The sequence below is a fragment of the Panthera pardus genome, unplaced genomic scaffold (genome assembly GCF_024362965.1).
Source record: "Panthera pardus isolate Hobbes unplaced genomic scaffold, ASM2436296v1 HiC_scaffold_24, whole genome shotgun sequence".
NCBI lineage: Eukaryota > Metazoa > Chordata > Mammalia > Carnivora > Felidae > Panthera > Panthera pardus.
The window spans coordinates 38,199,745-38,213,547 of record NW_026526810.1 but is presented as its reverse complement, the minus strand read 5'-3'; the positions used below and the strand labels follow the sequence as shown (position 1 = coordinate 38,213,547).

Below are 13,803 nucleotides of genomic sequence, written 5' to 3'. Positions count from 1 at the left end.
TAGTTCATGATTCCTTTATTTATTTAGGAGTTAAGGGGAGGGGCACAGGGGGCAGAGGAAAATTATCTATGGGGAAAGGATTGGGAAGGGTTTGCAGGGGCTGGGCTAGAAAGCAGTAACACTGATTCTATAGTTGAAAAGGAGTAGTGCACATTTGTAAGTACCTGGTGGGAGTTTTGTAATAAAACCTACCTTATGAATAAGTACAGTGGAATACTACTTAGTACATTCATACATGTTGCTACCATCTTGAGATTTTTATATATACAGTATATGATCTGTTTTTATAAATGTACAGCTTGAAAAAAAGAGATCCTTCTTATAATAGGTACAGCATTAAACACAAAACCAACATGGGCCAGCCACATTCCAACTGAAGACCCAGAGAAAGCAAGGCCAACAGCCCAGCCCCTGCTTAGCCTGGCAGCCTGATGGGTCCCGGCAAAGTGTAAACCAGCTGCCCTCTGCACCTGCGGGCTCAGCAGGCCACGCTGGCCCTTGGCCTTCGCATGGGAAGTGCCCGCTCATGTCAAGCCCAGCCTGCAAAGAGGGCAGGTCCTCCCTGAAGGAAAGTGGCAGAGAGGAATGTGTGTGTCAGGTAAGAAAAAGAGGGAGGAAATAAATGTGCTCTTTGACTAAAGGCACTTGTCAGCGGCCGCTTACAGCCATTCCCTGGGCCTGGTGAGCGAGCGGGGTGCTGTTTTGATAGAGCCAACAAGGTCCAAGTGGACCTCGCCTGTCCTCTCACCAGGTTTAAATACAATAAATAAATCTTAGTGGGTGGTGGTTTTGCCCTCCTGGGCTCCTATGAAGAGGCTACCTTTTAGGATCATTTATGCAGTGACACTCCCTGTCCCCAACCCAGCTTTTCAATGTCCTCCATGGGGAAGGTGCCAGAAAAACTCCAGGCCTTGGAGAAGGAAGCAATTGCTCGCTATGGATCAGAAGGAGAGCCCCCAAATGTCCCCTTCCCTGTCTGGAGCTCCTTTGCCTGTGCATTAGAGTCTCTGTGCGCCTCAGATCTTGGTCACATAGTTGTTGGGGAACAGGCCCTGCTTGCCTCGTAGTCGACCCGTCCACCAGCCAGAAGGATCTGCAGGAGACAGAGGAGGCAAAAGTGAGGGTGAGCAAGGCAGTTGTGCCTGGGCCAAACACACCCTGTCCTGTGGGCACACCACAGGGCAAAGGTAGTTTGGCTCCTTCTACGTTCTTTTTCCTTCTTTATTTTCTTTTACATGAAAGAGTCTGTTGTAAAAAGGAGCCCTTCCCCCTCGGCAGACATAGCACTCGAGGCCCCCCGTTCTAGGAAGATCCTGCTCCTTCACCTTGAGGCTTTGCCTGACCGCCCCTCGGGGCCTAGGCCTGCCAGCCCCAGTGCGTGGTGGGGCCATGGGAGGCTGGTGGGTTGTGGTGGGATGGTCCTGCCCCCCCCCCCCAACTTTTCCTCATGGGGGCTACTCCTCCACTGCACCGTTCCCGCTCCTTCCTCCAGTGCAGAATCTACTCTGGGGAGAAACTGATGCCCAACACTTCCCACGTTAATGCCAGACCTTCCACCAGTGAGAAGTATGTGCTAATGTTCTTCCAGACCCTCCTCTGTGATTTTAACTGTACACACACTCATCTTAAACACAAACAGCCATTCTGTATCTTACTATTCTGCATCTTGCTTTTCAATACTTAATAGCTATCATCTTTCCATGTTTGTATCTCATTTTTTAAAGGGCTGCACTGTATGCCATGATTTATAGAATCCTTTCCTTACTGATGGACATTTTTTCCCAATTTTTCACTATTGATGGAATAAACTTTCACACATATATCTTTATGTCCCTGTGCAAGTAGGTCTGTAGGATAGATTCCTGGGTCAAAGAATATAGCCCTTTTGGGGCACCTGAGGGGCTCAGTTGGTTAAGCAGCCAATTTTGGCTCAGGTCATGATCTCGCGGCCCTTGAGTTAGAGCCCCGCATCGGACTCTGTGCTGACAGTTCAGAGCATGGAGCCTGCTTTGGATTCTGTGTCTGCCCCTCCCCTGCTCGTACTCTGTCTCTCTCAAAAATAAACATTAAAAAAAGTCCCTTCAAAGAATACAGACCTTTTATTTTGTAAGACAATATGATTCATTTTTGTAATAGGTAATATTCTTAGATGTACTTTCAAAAGTACAAAAGCATTAACAGTAACAACAGCCACCCAGATCCGTTCTTTGTAAAAATGCTTATTTATTTTGAGAGAGAGAGGGAGAGAATCCCAAGCAGGACCTGCTCTGTCAGCCGTCAGCACAGAGCCCTCCATGGGATGCAATCTCATGAACCATGAGCAGATCCCTTCTTTGAAGGCATGCAATATTATATATTTTTTATACTTTCAGAGATATGTCATGTATATAAAAGCATTTATAAAAATTACCCCTTTTGTACACAAACAATAGCAAACTACACATTCTGCACTGTTTTTAACCTTAATAATATATACTAAAGACCATTTCATATCAGTTTATAAAGAGTTTCCATATTCTCTTCCAATAGCTGCATGACTTACTATCATTTGCCACCTTCTCTGTTGTTGGCCATTATTTAAGAAAAATTTTTTTTAACGTTTTCTCATTTTTTGAGAGACAGAGCACAAGCAGGGGAGGAGCAGAGAGAGAGGGCAACACAGAGTCCAAAGCAGGCTCTGAGCTGTCAGCACAGAGCCTGACGCAAGGCTTGAACCCATGGATGCAAGATCATGACCTCAGCTGAAGATGCACACTAAACCGACTGAGCCACCCAGGTGCCACTGGTCCCTACTTTTTTTTTTTTTTTTTAATGTTTACTTATTTTGAGAGAGAGAGTGAGGAGAGGCAGAGAGAGAGGGAGACAGAATCCCAAATAGGGCTCTGTGCTAATAGCATGGGGTTTGATCTCACAAACTGTGAGATCATGACCTAAGCTGAAATCAAAAGTCGGATGCTTAACTGACTGAGCCACTCAGGCTCCCGGGTGTTTATCTTCTTAATTAGGAATTCTTTATATATTAGTGGATTTGTCATATGGGTTGCAAATATCCCCCCCTCCCATTTTTAACTAACTTTTTATATTTTAATATTTAGTTGAAGCAAGTGATATTTTTACAGCTTCTTAATTTTCTATCACTTTTATAAATATTTCCCACACTGATATTAAAAAAGAGGATTCTCCCATACTTCTAGGACTTCTGTTTATACATTTAAATATTTATTTATTTATTTAGGATTTATCTTGATGGAAGTGGTTAAATGTAAATTCAAAGTAATTATATTGACATGGGGTTTTAAAATTTTGATAAATGTTAAATTTCCTTCCCAAGTCTATTCTAGCTGTAAGCTATGAAAGAAGGTACCTTTCACCCTGACTTACCACATACTATAGTCCAAACTTTATTTGCAATGACCAAATCCAGAAAGTTCTTAAAACTTAAAGGCTCATGTAATTCATTTGATGGCAAAACCTGACCTGAACTAAGGTAAGTTTGTTTATGATGTCTCTTCCGACAGGGTGAATGCTCAGATGTTGCATAGCAGAGATGCTGAGTTTGACCCAGGCTGTTGCCCTGGGACCACCAAGTGTTCTAATATGTGGTAATATCTCCTATACACACACACCATTATCGACTTTCTAACCGTCTCTGGTTTCTAAAACTCAGAACTTAAGGATTTGGAAAAGGGAGTGTGACCTGGATCTTATTTCAATCTTCTGCTGGTGTCACGGGTGGAGTTGTTAGCTCTCCTTCACCGATGGGTAAAGGGTAGGGAACCTCTCCATGCATGGTCTCAGGAGCCTCTGTCCACTTTGGACTGGACTGTGTCTTTTTATTCATGTGGAGGAGCTATTTAGAGGTGTAAAACGTTTTTTCCTAGCCTGTTTTCTATAATTTAACTTTGTGCCGGTACAATTCACTATACAGAAGATTTTAATTTAGCCTTTTCATGAGGTTTAAATCCTCTATGGTTTTTGGGTTTGATGTTCTCCATCGTAAGACTTTTCACCCCCAAAGACTAATATTCTAGGTTTCCTTCTAAGATTTTTATAATTTAGTTATATGTTTTTAGATCTTTAATTAGTCTGATATTTTGTGTATGAGGTAGAGCTTGAACTTTATTTTCTTATCAAAATGGAAAGTAATGCCTATCCTTTCCCCTGGTTTCAAATGCTACATTTATCATATATTAAATATCTGTATACACATGGCTATATTTCTGGATTCTATTCTGTCTCATCTATATGTCTATTCCTGCACTGACACCACACTGCATAAATGAGAGTGATAATTTATAGCATTTTTTGAGAACTTCTAGGACCCTACACTTGACACAAATATGTAATTGTTTTGATTATACCCAAAATACATGGTATTTCTAGAAAAATCTGAAATATTGAGAACTGAAAAGAAATAAAAATTCAACATTTAAGGAGACCACTTGATATCTTCTATTTATATTATATATAACATATACATACGTGCATATAGTCATCTATTTTCCATTCTTACAAAAATGAGACTACAGTCTGTATAACCTTTTTGCCTTTTCTCATGAACATTTTTCCATTTCAGTAAATATAGTATTGCATCATTATCTTTAATAAAAACGTTTGTCATTGAAGTTCACTAAATGGATATAGCAAAGCTTATTTACCCAATCTTTGTTACTGGGTAATTGGTCATTTCCAGTATTTTTGCTGAACAAAGCTGGTGATAAAAATTCTATTTGTGTTTACTGAGCATTTATTTCAGCCTTTAATTCTACTCCGACACTTTGGAGGAAGGATACTAAATGGCTAAAATATTAAAATCTATAGCAAGCTAGATGGCTATCCAGTTTCATGACAGATCAAACTATTTGATGAGATCAAAATAATGCCCAGAGGTCTTTTAGAACGAGGTCAGTCCAGGGACCTAGAAGTCTCCTATGAGCTCATGTGATCAAGGAGTTTGATAATAACCCCCTTCCTGGAACTGTGTGTCCTGGCCACCTCTTCCCGAAGGCTAGTCTTACCAAGGCCCGTTTCACTCAGTTTGTCCTTGCTCTGTTCGTAACGGCTTCCACACTGTATACAAGTCCTCCTCAGCCTGACATTCAGGGTCCTCCACTACCAGGCCACTCCTGGCTTCCTCTTGTCTCCTGGGAGATCTTGCACCATGGTTGAGCGTTGGCTTACTTTCATAAGGTGATCTGCTCTTTCTGCCCTCCCTGGCTTCTCTGTCCCATTCCTCACAAATGCCATTTCCTTCATGGTGTTTTTGAATATCCTAAGTCAGGAGTTCTCATTTTAAAAGTACTTCCATAAGCACTAATGTTTGGTCATATGTAAATCACATTCTAACTTCTCTACCAAATTAATAAAGCATTCAGCCAATCTCACAGCCTTTTTTTTTTTTTTTTTTTTTTTAAGAGAGAGAGAGAGATTGGGAGAGGGAGAGAAAGAGAAAATTAAGCAGACTCCATTCTCAGCATGGAGCCCAACACAGGGCTCGATCTTGCAACCTTGAGATCATGACCTGAGCTGAAAGCGAGAGTTGGAAGCTTAACCGAATGAGCCCCCCAGACACCCCCAGACTACTTTTATAACAGATATTACAGGTTGTCTCCCTGGCTTCCATTCCATCTACCATCATTATGAGGAGGCCACCAAGTTTGGGTGGGATAGTCTTAACAACCATTTCCAAAGAAGTCCCTGCCACACCTAACTTACCACGGGTACAGCCTTTGCCTTGCTAGAGATTCAGGGATGGGCACATGAGCAACTGGGTCTAATGAGAGTAAAATCTAGGACTTTTGTCCAATGGCTAAGAGAAGTTTCAGGGATAAAGCAGATTTCAGACACAATTTGATCTGTTTGCATGGCAGCCATTTCATTTCCATGAAGGAAAACAGCCTAAGAAGGGAGCAAATACAAAGAAGGCAGAGCTGATTGATCGATCGATCGATAGATACCTGGAGCCCTGATCAAACTGAGCACGAAGCCCTAGACTATCGCTGCAAATTTCAGTTAGAGGAACCTATAAATTGCCTTCATGTTTAAACTAGTTTTTATGGCAATGACAATGTTCTTTAGGACGCTGTCTCAGCCAGCCATGCACTTACCTTCTTTGATGATATCGATAATGTCATTGGCATTGAAGCTGAGTTCATCTGTGTCCTGAGCATCGTAGGCATACAGAGCCTTGCACTGTGGCACCTGAGGCTTAGGCTTGGGCTGGGGCTTGGGTCTGCCCCCTGCTGGGGGAGGCCGACTGGTTGTTTGTCTCCGGACACTGTGGAGAGAGTGGAGGCAGGTAAGAGAAGGGACCTAACAGGAGGCAGCACCATATGGTGGTCTGGAGCAAGGGGCCAGCACTAGCCTGCTCAAGTTCAAATCCAGCTCTGTCCTTACAAGATACGCCACTCCGTAAACTTTCTCTGAAATTAAAAATGCACCCCCCACAACTTCAGAAACAGAATTTTTCACCAGTGCCATAGAAGCATGTGGTGTTTCTCCTCAACAGCAGTCCTTCCCAGAATCAACCACCACCCTACATTTTGTATTAATAACTGCTTTTATTTGTGGTTTTACCACACACACAAGTATCCCTAAACAGTACACATAGTTTGCCTGTTTTTTTAACTCTATAAAAGGAATCATGTTCTATCACTCGCTCCATTTTCGAGATGTACCCTGGTGATGCATGAATGTAGTGGCCATGCATTCTAATGGCCTTATACTCTTCCATTGCATGACTATGTCACAATTTACTTATCGACTCCACTGTTGATAGTTGTTTGGGATGATTCCAGTTTCTACTACTGCAAAAAAAAAACCCCAAAAAACGCTGCTTTGAATTTTTTTTTTTTTTTTTTTTTTTTTTTTTTTTTTTTGAGAGAGGGTGTAAGTGAGCGAGGGGCAGAGAGACAGAATTCCACAAGGGGCAGAGAGAGAGAGAGAGAGAGAGAAGTCAGGCTCACCCGAAGTGGGGCTCAAACTCACAAACTGAGATCATGACCTGAGCTGAAGTCAGATGCTGAACTGACTGAGCCACCCAGGCGCCCTCTGCTTTGAATATTCTGGTGCGAGAATTTAACCAGAGCAATTTCTCAACCTCAGTACAACTAACCTCTGGGGCCAGATAATTCTCTGTTGTGGGGCTGTCCTATGGACCACAGGTGGTTAGCAGCATCCCTGGACTCTAGCCAATGGGTGCCAGTAGCATCCCCCCCTCCTCATGGTGATGATCAAAAACAGCTCTAGCACTAGAATCCTAATCTGAATCTTCTAGCTTTAAATGTATTCTTTGTATACACTGTATTGCCTCCAGTCTCCATGTATACATTGTCTCAAAGGCATAGAGCTATAGCTTGTGAGATCTTTAAACTTATATCTGAAACAACTATCTGTTAAATATGCTCATAAAAAGCATTTAGAGAAAAAAAAAAAGGGAATACAAGCTGGTGCAACCACACTGGAAAACAGTACAGAGGTTCCCCCAAAAAACTAAAAATAGAACTACCCTACCACCCAGCAACTGCACTACTAGGTATTTATCCAAGGGATACAGGTGTGTTTCGAAGGGACACATGCACCCCAATGTTTATAGCAGCACTATGAACAATAGCCAAAGTATGGAAAGAGCCCAAATGTCCATCGATGGATGAATGGATAAAGATGTGGTGTATATACACACCCACACACACACACAATGGAGTATTACTCGACAATCAAAAAGAATGAAATCTTGCCATTTGCAACTACGTGGATGGAACTGGAGGGTATTATGCTAAGTGAAATTAGAGAAAGACAAATATATGACTTCACTCATATGAGGACTTTAAGAGACAGAACAGATGAACATAAGGGAAGGGAAACTAATATAAAAACAGGGAGGGGGACAAAACAGAAGAGACATAAATATGGAGAACAAACTGGGGTTACTGGAGGGGTTGTGGGAGGGAGGATGGGCTAAATGGGTAAGGGGCACTAAGGAATCCACTCCTGACATCATTGTTGCACTATATGCTAATTTGAATGTAAATTAAAAAAAAAATTTAAAAAAAGGGACGAAGAAAACATTTTCATCAAGGACAAACCAGGTTAAGCCTACATAATTTGCTTACAAAAGAAACAAGATGGAAACAGGAAGAAATAGAAAATTTGAACAGACCCATAACCAGAAAAAGAAACTGAATTAGTAATCACAAATCTCCCAAAAATCAAAAGTCCAGGGCCAGATGGCTTTCCAGGTGAATTCTACCAAACATTTAAAGAGTTCACACCTTTTCTCTTGAAGCTGTTCCAAAAAATAGAAATGGAAGGAAAACTTCCAAATGTTGGCTTTCTATGAAGCCAGCATTACCTTGATTCCAAAACCAGACAAACACCACACTAAAAAGGAGAACTATAGACCAATCTCCTTGATAAACATGGATACAAAAATCCTCAACAAGATACTAACCAAACGGATCCAACAATACATTAAAAAAATCATTCACCACAACCAAGTGGGATTTATACCTGGGATCCAGGGCTGGTTCAATATCTGCAAAACAATCAATGTGATTCATCATATCAATAAAAGAAAGGACAAGAACCACATGATCCTCTCAGCAGATGCAGAGAAAGCATTTGACAAAATACAGCCTCCTTTCCTGATAAAAAAAACCCTCAAGAAGGTAAGGATAGAAGGATTATACCTCAAGATCATAAAAGCCATATATGAAAGACCCACTGCTAATATCATCCTCAATGGGGAAAACCTGAGAGCTTTCCCCCTAAGGTCAGGAACACGACAGGAATGTCCATTCTCCCCACTGTTATTCAACATAGTATTGGAAGTCTTAGCCTCAGCAGTCAAACAACACAAAGGAATAAAAGGCATCCAAATCGGCCATGAGGAGGTCAAACTTTCACTCTTCGCAGATGACCTGATACTCTATATGGAAAACCCAAAAGATTCCACCAAAAAAACTGCTAGAACGGATCCATGAATTCAGCAAAGTGGCAGGATATAAAACCAATGCACGGGATCGGTTGTATTCCTATGCACCAATAATGAAGCAACAGAAAGAGAAATCAAGGAATCGATCCCATTTACAATTGCACCAAAAACTATAAAATACCTAGGAATAAACATAACCGAAGAGGTGAAAAACCTATATGCTGAAAACTATGGAAAGCTTATGAGAGAAATTGAAGAAGACACACAAAAAAAGTGGGAAAATATTCCATGCTCCTGGATAGGAAGAACAAATATTGTTAAAATGCTAATACTATCCAAAGCAATCTACACATTCAGTGCAATACCTATCAAAATAACACCAGCATTCTTTACATAGCTAGAACAAACAATCCTAAAATTTGTATGGAACCAGAAAAGACCTTGAATAGCCAAAGCAATCTTCAAAAAGAAAACCGAAGCTGGAGGCATCACAATCCCGGACCTCACGATGTATTACAAAGCTGTAATTGTCAAGACAGTATGGTACTGGCACAAAAACAGACACTCAGATCAATGGAACAGAATACAGAACCCACCAATGTATGACCAACTAATCTTTGACAAAGCAGGAAAGAATATCCAATGGAATAAAGACAGTCTCTTCAGCAAGTGGTGCTGGAAAACTGGACAGCGACATGCAGAAAAATGAACCTGCACCACTTTCTTACACCATACACAAAAATAAACTCAAAATGGATAAAAGACCTAAACCTAAGACAGGAAGCCATCAAAATCCTCGAGGAGAAAGCAGGCAAAAACCTCTTTGACCTCAGCCACAGCAACTTCTTACTCAACACGCCTCTGGAGGCAAGGGAAACAAAAACAAAAATGAACTATGGGGACCTCATCAAAATAAAAATCTTCTGCACAGTGATGGAAACAATCATCAAAACTAAAAACCAACCGATGGAATGGGAGAAGATATTTGCAAATGACATATCAGATAAAGGGTTAGTATCCAAAATCTATAGAGGATTTATCAAACTCAACACCCAAAAAACAAATAATCCAGTGACAAAATGGGCAAAAGACACAAATAGACATTTCTCCAAGAAGACATCCAGATGGCAAACAGACCCAAGAAAAAAATGCTCAACATCACTCATCATCATGGAAATACAAATCAAAACCAGAATGAGATACTACCGTACACCTGTCAGAATGGCTAACATTAACAACTCAGGCAACACCAGATGTTGGCGAGGATGCAGAGAAAGAGGATCTGTTTTGCACTGCTGGTGGGAATGCAAACTGGTGCAGCCACTCTGGAAAATAGTATGAAGGTTCCTCAAAAAACTAAAAATAGAACTACCGTATGACCCAGCAATTGCACTAGTAGGTATTTATCCAAGGGATACAGGTGTGCTGTTTTGAAGGCGCACATGCATCCCAATGTTTATAGCAGCACTATCAACAATAGCCAAAGTATGGAAAGAGCCCAAATGTCCATCGATGGATGAATGGATAAAAAAGATGTGGTGTATATATACAATGGAGGATTACTCAGCAATCAAAAAGAATGAAATCTTGCCATTTGCAAGTATGTGGATGGAACTTGCGGGTATTATGCTAAGCGAAATTAGAGAAAGACAAATATATGACTACACTCATGAGGATTTTAAGATACAAAACAGATGAACATAAGGGAAGGGAAGCAAAAATAAAAACAGGGAGGGGGACAAAACATAAGAGACTCAAATATGGAGAACAGAGGGTTACTGGAGGGGTTGTGGGATGGGGGGATGGGCTAAATTGGTAAGGGGCATTAAGGAATCTACTCCTGAAATCATTGTTGCACTATATGCTAAGTTGGATGTAAATTAAAAAATAATTAAAGGGGGGAAAGAAAGTTACGTTTAAGGTTTCTTTTCAGAGGAATTGGGTGGCACTCCACTTGGTGGCTGTTGACACCTGTGGAAGGAAGAAGGAAAAGGGAGGGTCTTTCCCTGGGCGTGCGTCCTGGAAGGGAAAGCACACCCAGTTTTGATCTGTGATCTCAGGAGGCCAGAGCTGCTCTGTCTTTGCTGCGGCCCCATGACAGTAGATGGGTGCTGATGAGCGAGTTAGATCTGGTGGGGAGGGGGGACTGGCTGCCACCTGGGGGGGCAGGACTGTTCCTGTCAGGGTGGGATTTCGGGGGCTCCCTGTGTGGGAGGGAACAAACCCTAAGGTTACTCAGGCTCCATTCTTCTTAGGTCAACCCCCATCCCTATCTTCCCACCTATCACCAAGCACTTTTCTTTTAACCTGGAGGAAAAGCATCTTATAGATGATTAGCCTGACATAATTTCCTCCCTAGTCCATTGGAAATCCCCATTCCCTCCTGGACAAGTGCTTGCCTCTCTGAAAGCTGGCCAGGCAAGCAGGCTCTTAATTAAGCAACCTATATATTAGGGATGTGTCAGCATTTGGTTAATAAGAGCCATTAGCCTGCATACCAGAAGTCATCTGATTTCCCAGCAATAAGGAAGGAGGAGTGGAGGAGGGTGTGCATTAGAATACCCTGGGAGGGAGAGAAGCCACCAGCCTGGCAGTTGCAGGGCACAGGATTGGAACATTGCAGACACACACACACTCACACACACTCTCCGCGCCCCCCCCCCCCCCCCAGATATTCATAGAAGAAGAAGACTTGGACTCTCTTATGTCCAGGGAGGAAACCTACAAACATTAGTTAGTGCAGGCTGATAAGGCCTCTGGGCCCAAGAGTACTGGGACTTGGGTGTCGTCCCTGGGAAAAGGGGGCCAGGGGGGCCTCTTAGTGGGGAGACAAAGGTGGATGATGCTCTGAAATGTAGGACTATCCTCCCTGCAGCAGTCCTGGGAGTCACCTCCTGGCTCCTCTGCCCATCGCCTCCAGCTCTGACCCAGCTCTGGCACTTCCTCCTCCTCCATGTCTGGTTGTTTCCTTTCTGGGCTCCCTGAATATCCCCCCAACTCAGTGTCTATAAGTTCAGTTCACCCTCCACAAAAAATACTAACAGTTTCTCCTTGGTCTTGGGAAATGGACCAAAACCCTTCATGAGGCCTACAAAGTCCCTGCCAGGTGTGGTCCCCACTGGTTCCCAGCCTCATGTCCTGCCACAGGCCACACTGCTGTCTTCCTACCTTTAGGAGCCCTGACTGGTGTTAGGACACTCAGTTCACATATTCCTAGCTTACATCATCTTTACTGGTAAAGACCATGCTTTTCCCCTAAGATCAGGAACAAAACAGGGAGGTCAGCTCTCACCACCTGTTCAGTACTGCATTGGAAGCTCTAGCAAGAACGATCAGTCAAGAAAAATAAAAGGCATTCACACTGGAAACAAGTGAAAATACCTCTATGTGCAGATGAGATGATCTTGCATATAGAAAATCCTAAGGAATGCACTGCACTAAAAAACTAGGAGAACCAATAAACACGTTCAGCAAGATTAGAGAACACAAGACAGAGAAAACAATTCCATTTATAATACATGCCATTTAACCAATTTAACAAAAGGATTCTATTTTTATGAAATATCCAGAAAAGGTTAATCTATAATGACAGAAAGCAGATTAGTGGTTGCCTGGGGCTGAGGCTGGGGGTTGGTGGCAGTGACTGCTAATGGGAAGGAGGTGTCTTTTGCGGATGATGAAAATTCGAAAATTAGATTCTGATGGCGGCACCTGGCTGGCTCAGTTGGTAGAGCATGTGACTCCTGATCTCGGGGTTGTGAGTTCGAGCCCCACACTGGGTACAGGGATTACTTAAATAAAATTAAAAAAAAAAAACCCCAAAATCCCAACAGTTGAATGGTACTTTAAAAAGGCTGATTTAATGGTATATAAATTATGTCTCAAAACAATCTGCTTAAAAAAAAAAAAAAAAAAGTAACTTACACAGACCCCTTTTGGCTCAGCACCACACTGCTGACACCCAGAGTGACCTCAGCCACTCTGAGACGGCAGACACCAGGTGTCCCAGAACCAGGGCAGGCTGGAGAAGGAGATGGAGGCAGGGAGGACTGTTCAAACACCTATTTGAACACAGCCATTGCGTGGTATTTGGTCCCAAGGCATCAGAGGATAAATCGAAGTAAACCCAATCAAGGTAAAACCTCAAGGATTACTGGCGGATTTGGGTTCCCCTGTAGGCCCTTGGCAACAGTTGGCTTGATTGTCCCAGGCCCCAGACAGTGGCTCCCACACTTTACCGACGTAAAACCATCTGGCTATTTACTACTTGGCTAAACGGGGTTCACTGTGCTTCCCAGGTGGGAGCATAAAGAGTCCAGGCAGCTTTGAGATGGGGCATTGTTTGCTGCGGAACGAGTGTGGACTGGAAGACTGTGTTTGATGGGGAATAGATGTGGAGGTTGGGAATAGCTCTGCATTTTGCACTAAGGAAGTGTCTGTTTCAAGTTTATTTATATTGAGAGGGAGAGAGTGTGGCTAAGGGAGGGGCAGAGGGAGAGGGAGATGGAGAATCCCAAGTAGGCCTCACACCATCAGCGCAGAGCCCCAGGCAGGGCTCAAACTCACAAACCGTGAGATCGTGAGCTGAGCTGAAATCAAGAGTCAGACGCTTAACTGATGGAGTCACTGAGGCACCCCAGGGAAGTGTCTGTTTAGACAATGAACCCTAAGGTCACTATGGTCTGGCTCTTTCCTGTTTAAATGTCCTCTGTGACCAGGATGGAGTACAACTCTTCCAGCAGGACAGCCAGTGACAACAAAATCTTCCTGGCCAGTTCCTGCTGCCTCATTCTCACATCTGAGCATGGTTTCACTCTTGTGAGTGTGGGCCGAAGGGACGTTGTCTGGGAACCCCTGCCTATAGCTGTATG

General features: G+C 42.8%; 1 protein-coding gene and 1 non-coding gene across 2 annotated transcripts in view; one reads left to right on the top strand and one right to left on the bottom strand.

Annotated features, from left to right (window-relative positions):
- Window positions 1–13,803, bottom strand: part of MYO1E (myosin IE) — a 213,332-nt gene continuing 199,529 nt past the window's right edge. Inside the window, exons 27-28 of the mRNA XM_019441941.2 lie at window positions 6,108–6,277; window positions 1–1,093 (exon numbers count right to left, since the gene is read on the bottom strand). Coding sequence (XP_019297486.1) covers window positions 1,017–1,093; window positions 6,108–6,277 — 247 coding nt within the window. The 3' untranslated portion in view covers window positions 1–1,016. The remainder of the gene's footprint in view (window positions 1,094–6,107; window positions 6,278–13,803) is intronic.
- Window positions 12,642–12,714, top strand: TRNAR-CCU (transfer RNA arginine (anticodon CCU)). Its single transcript has one exon. It is a non-coding gene; the product is annotated as a tRNA-Arg (tRNA).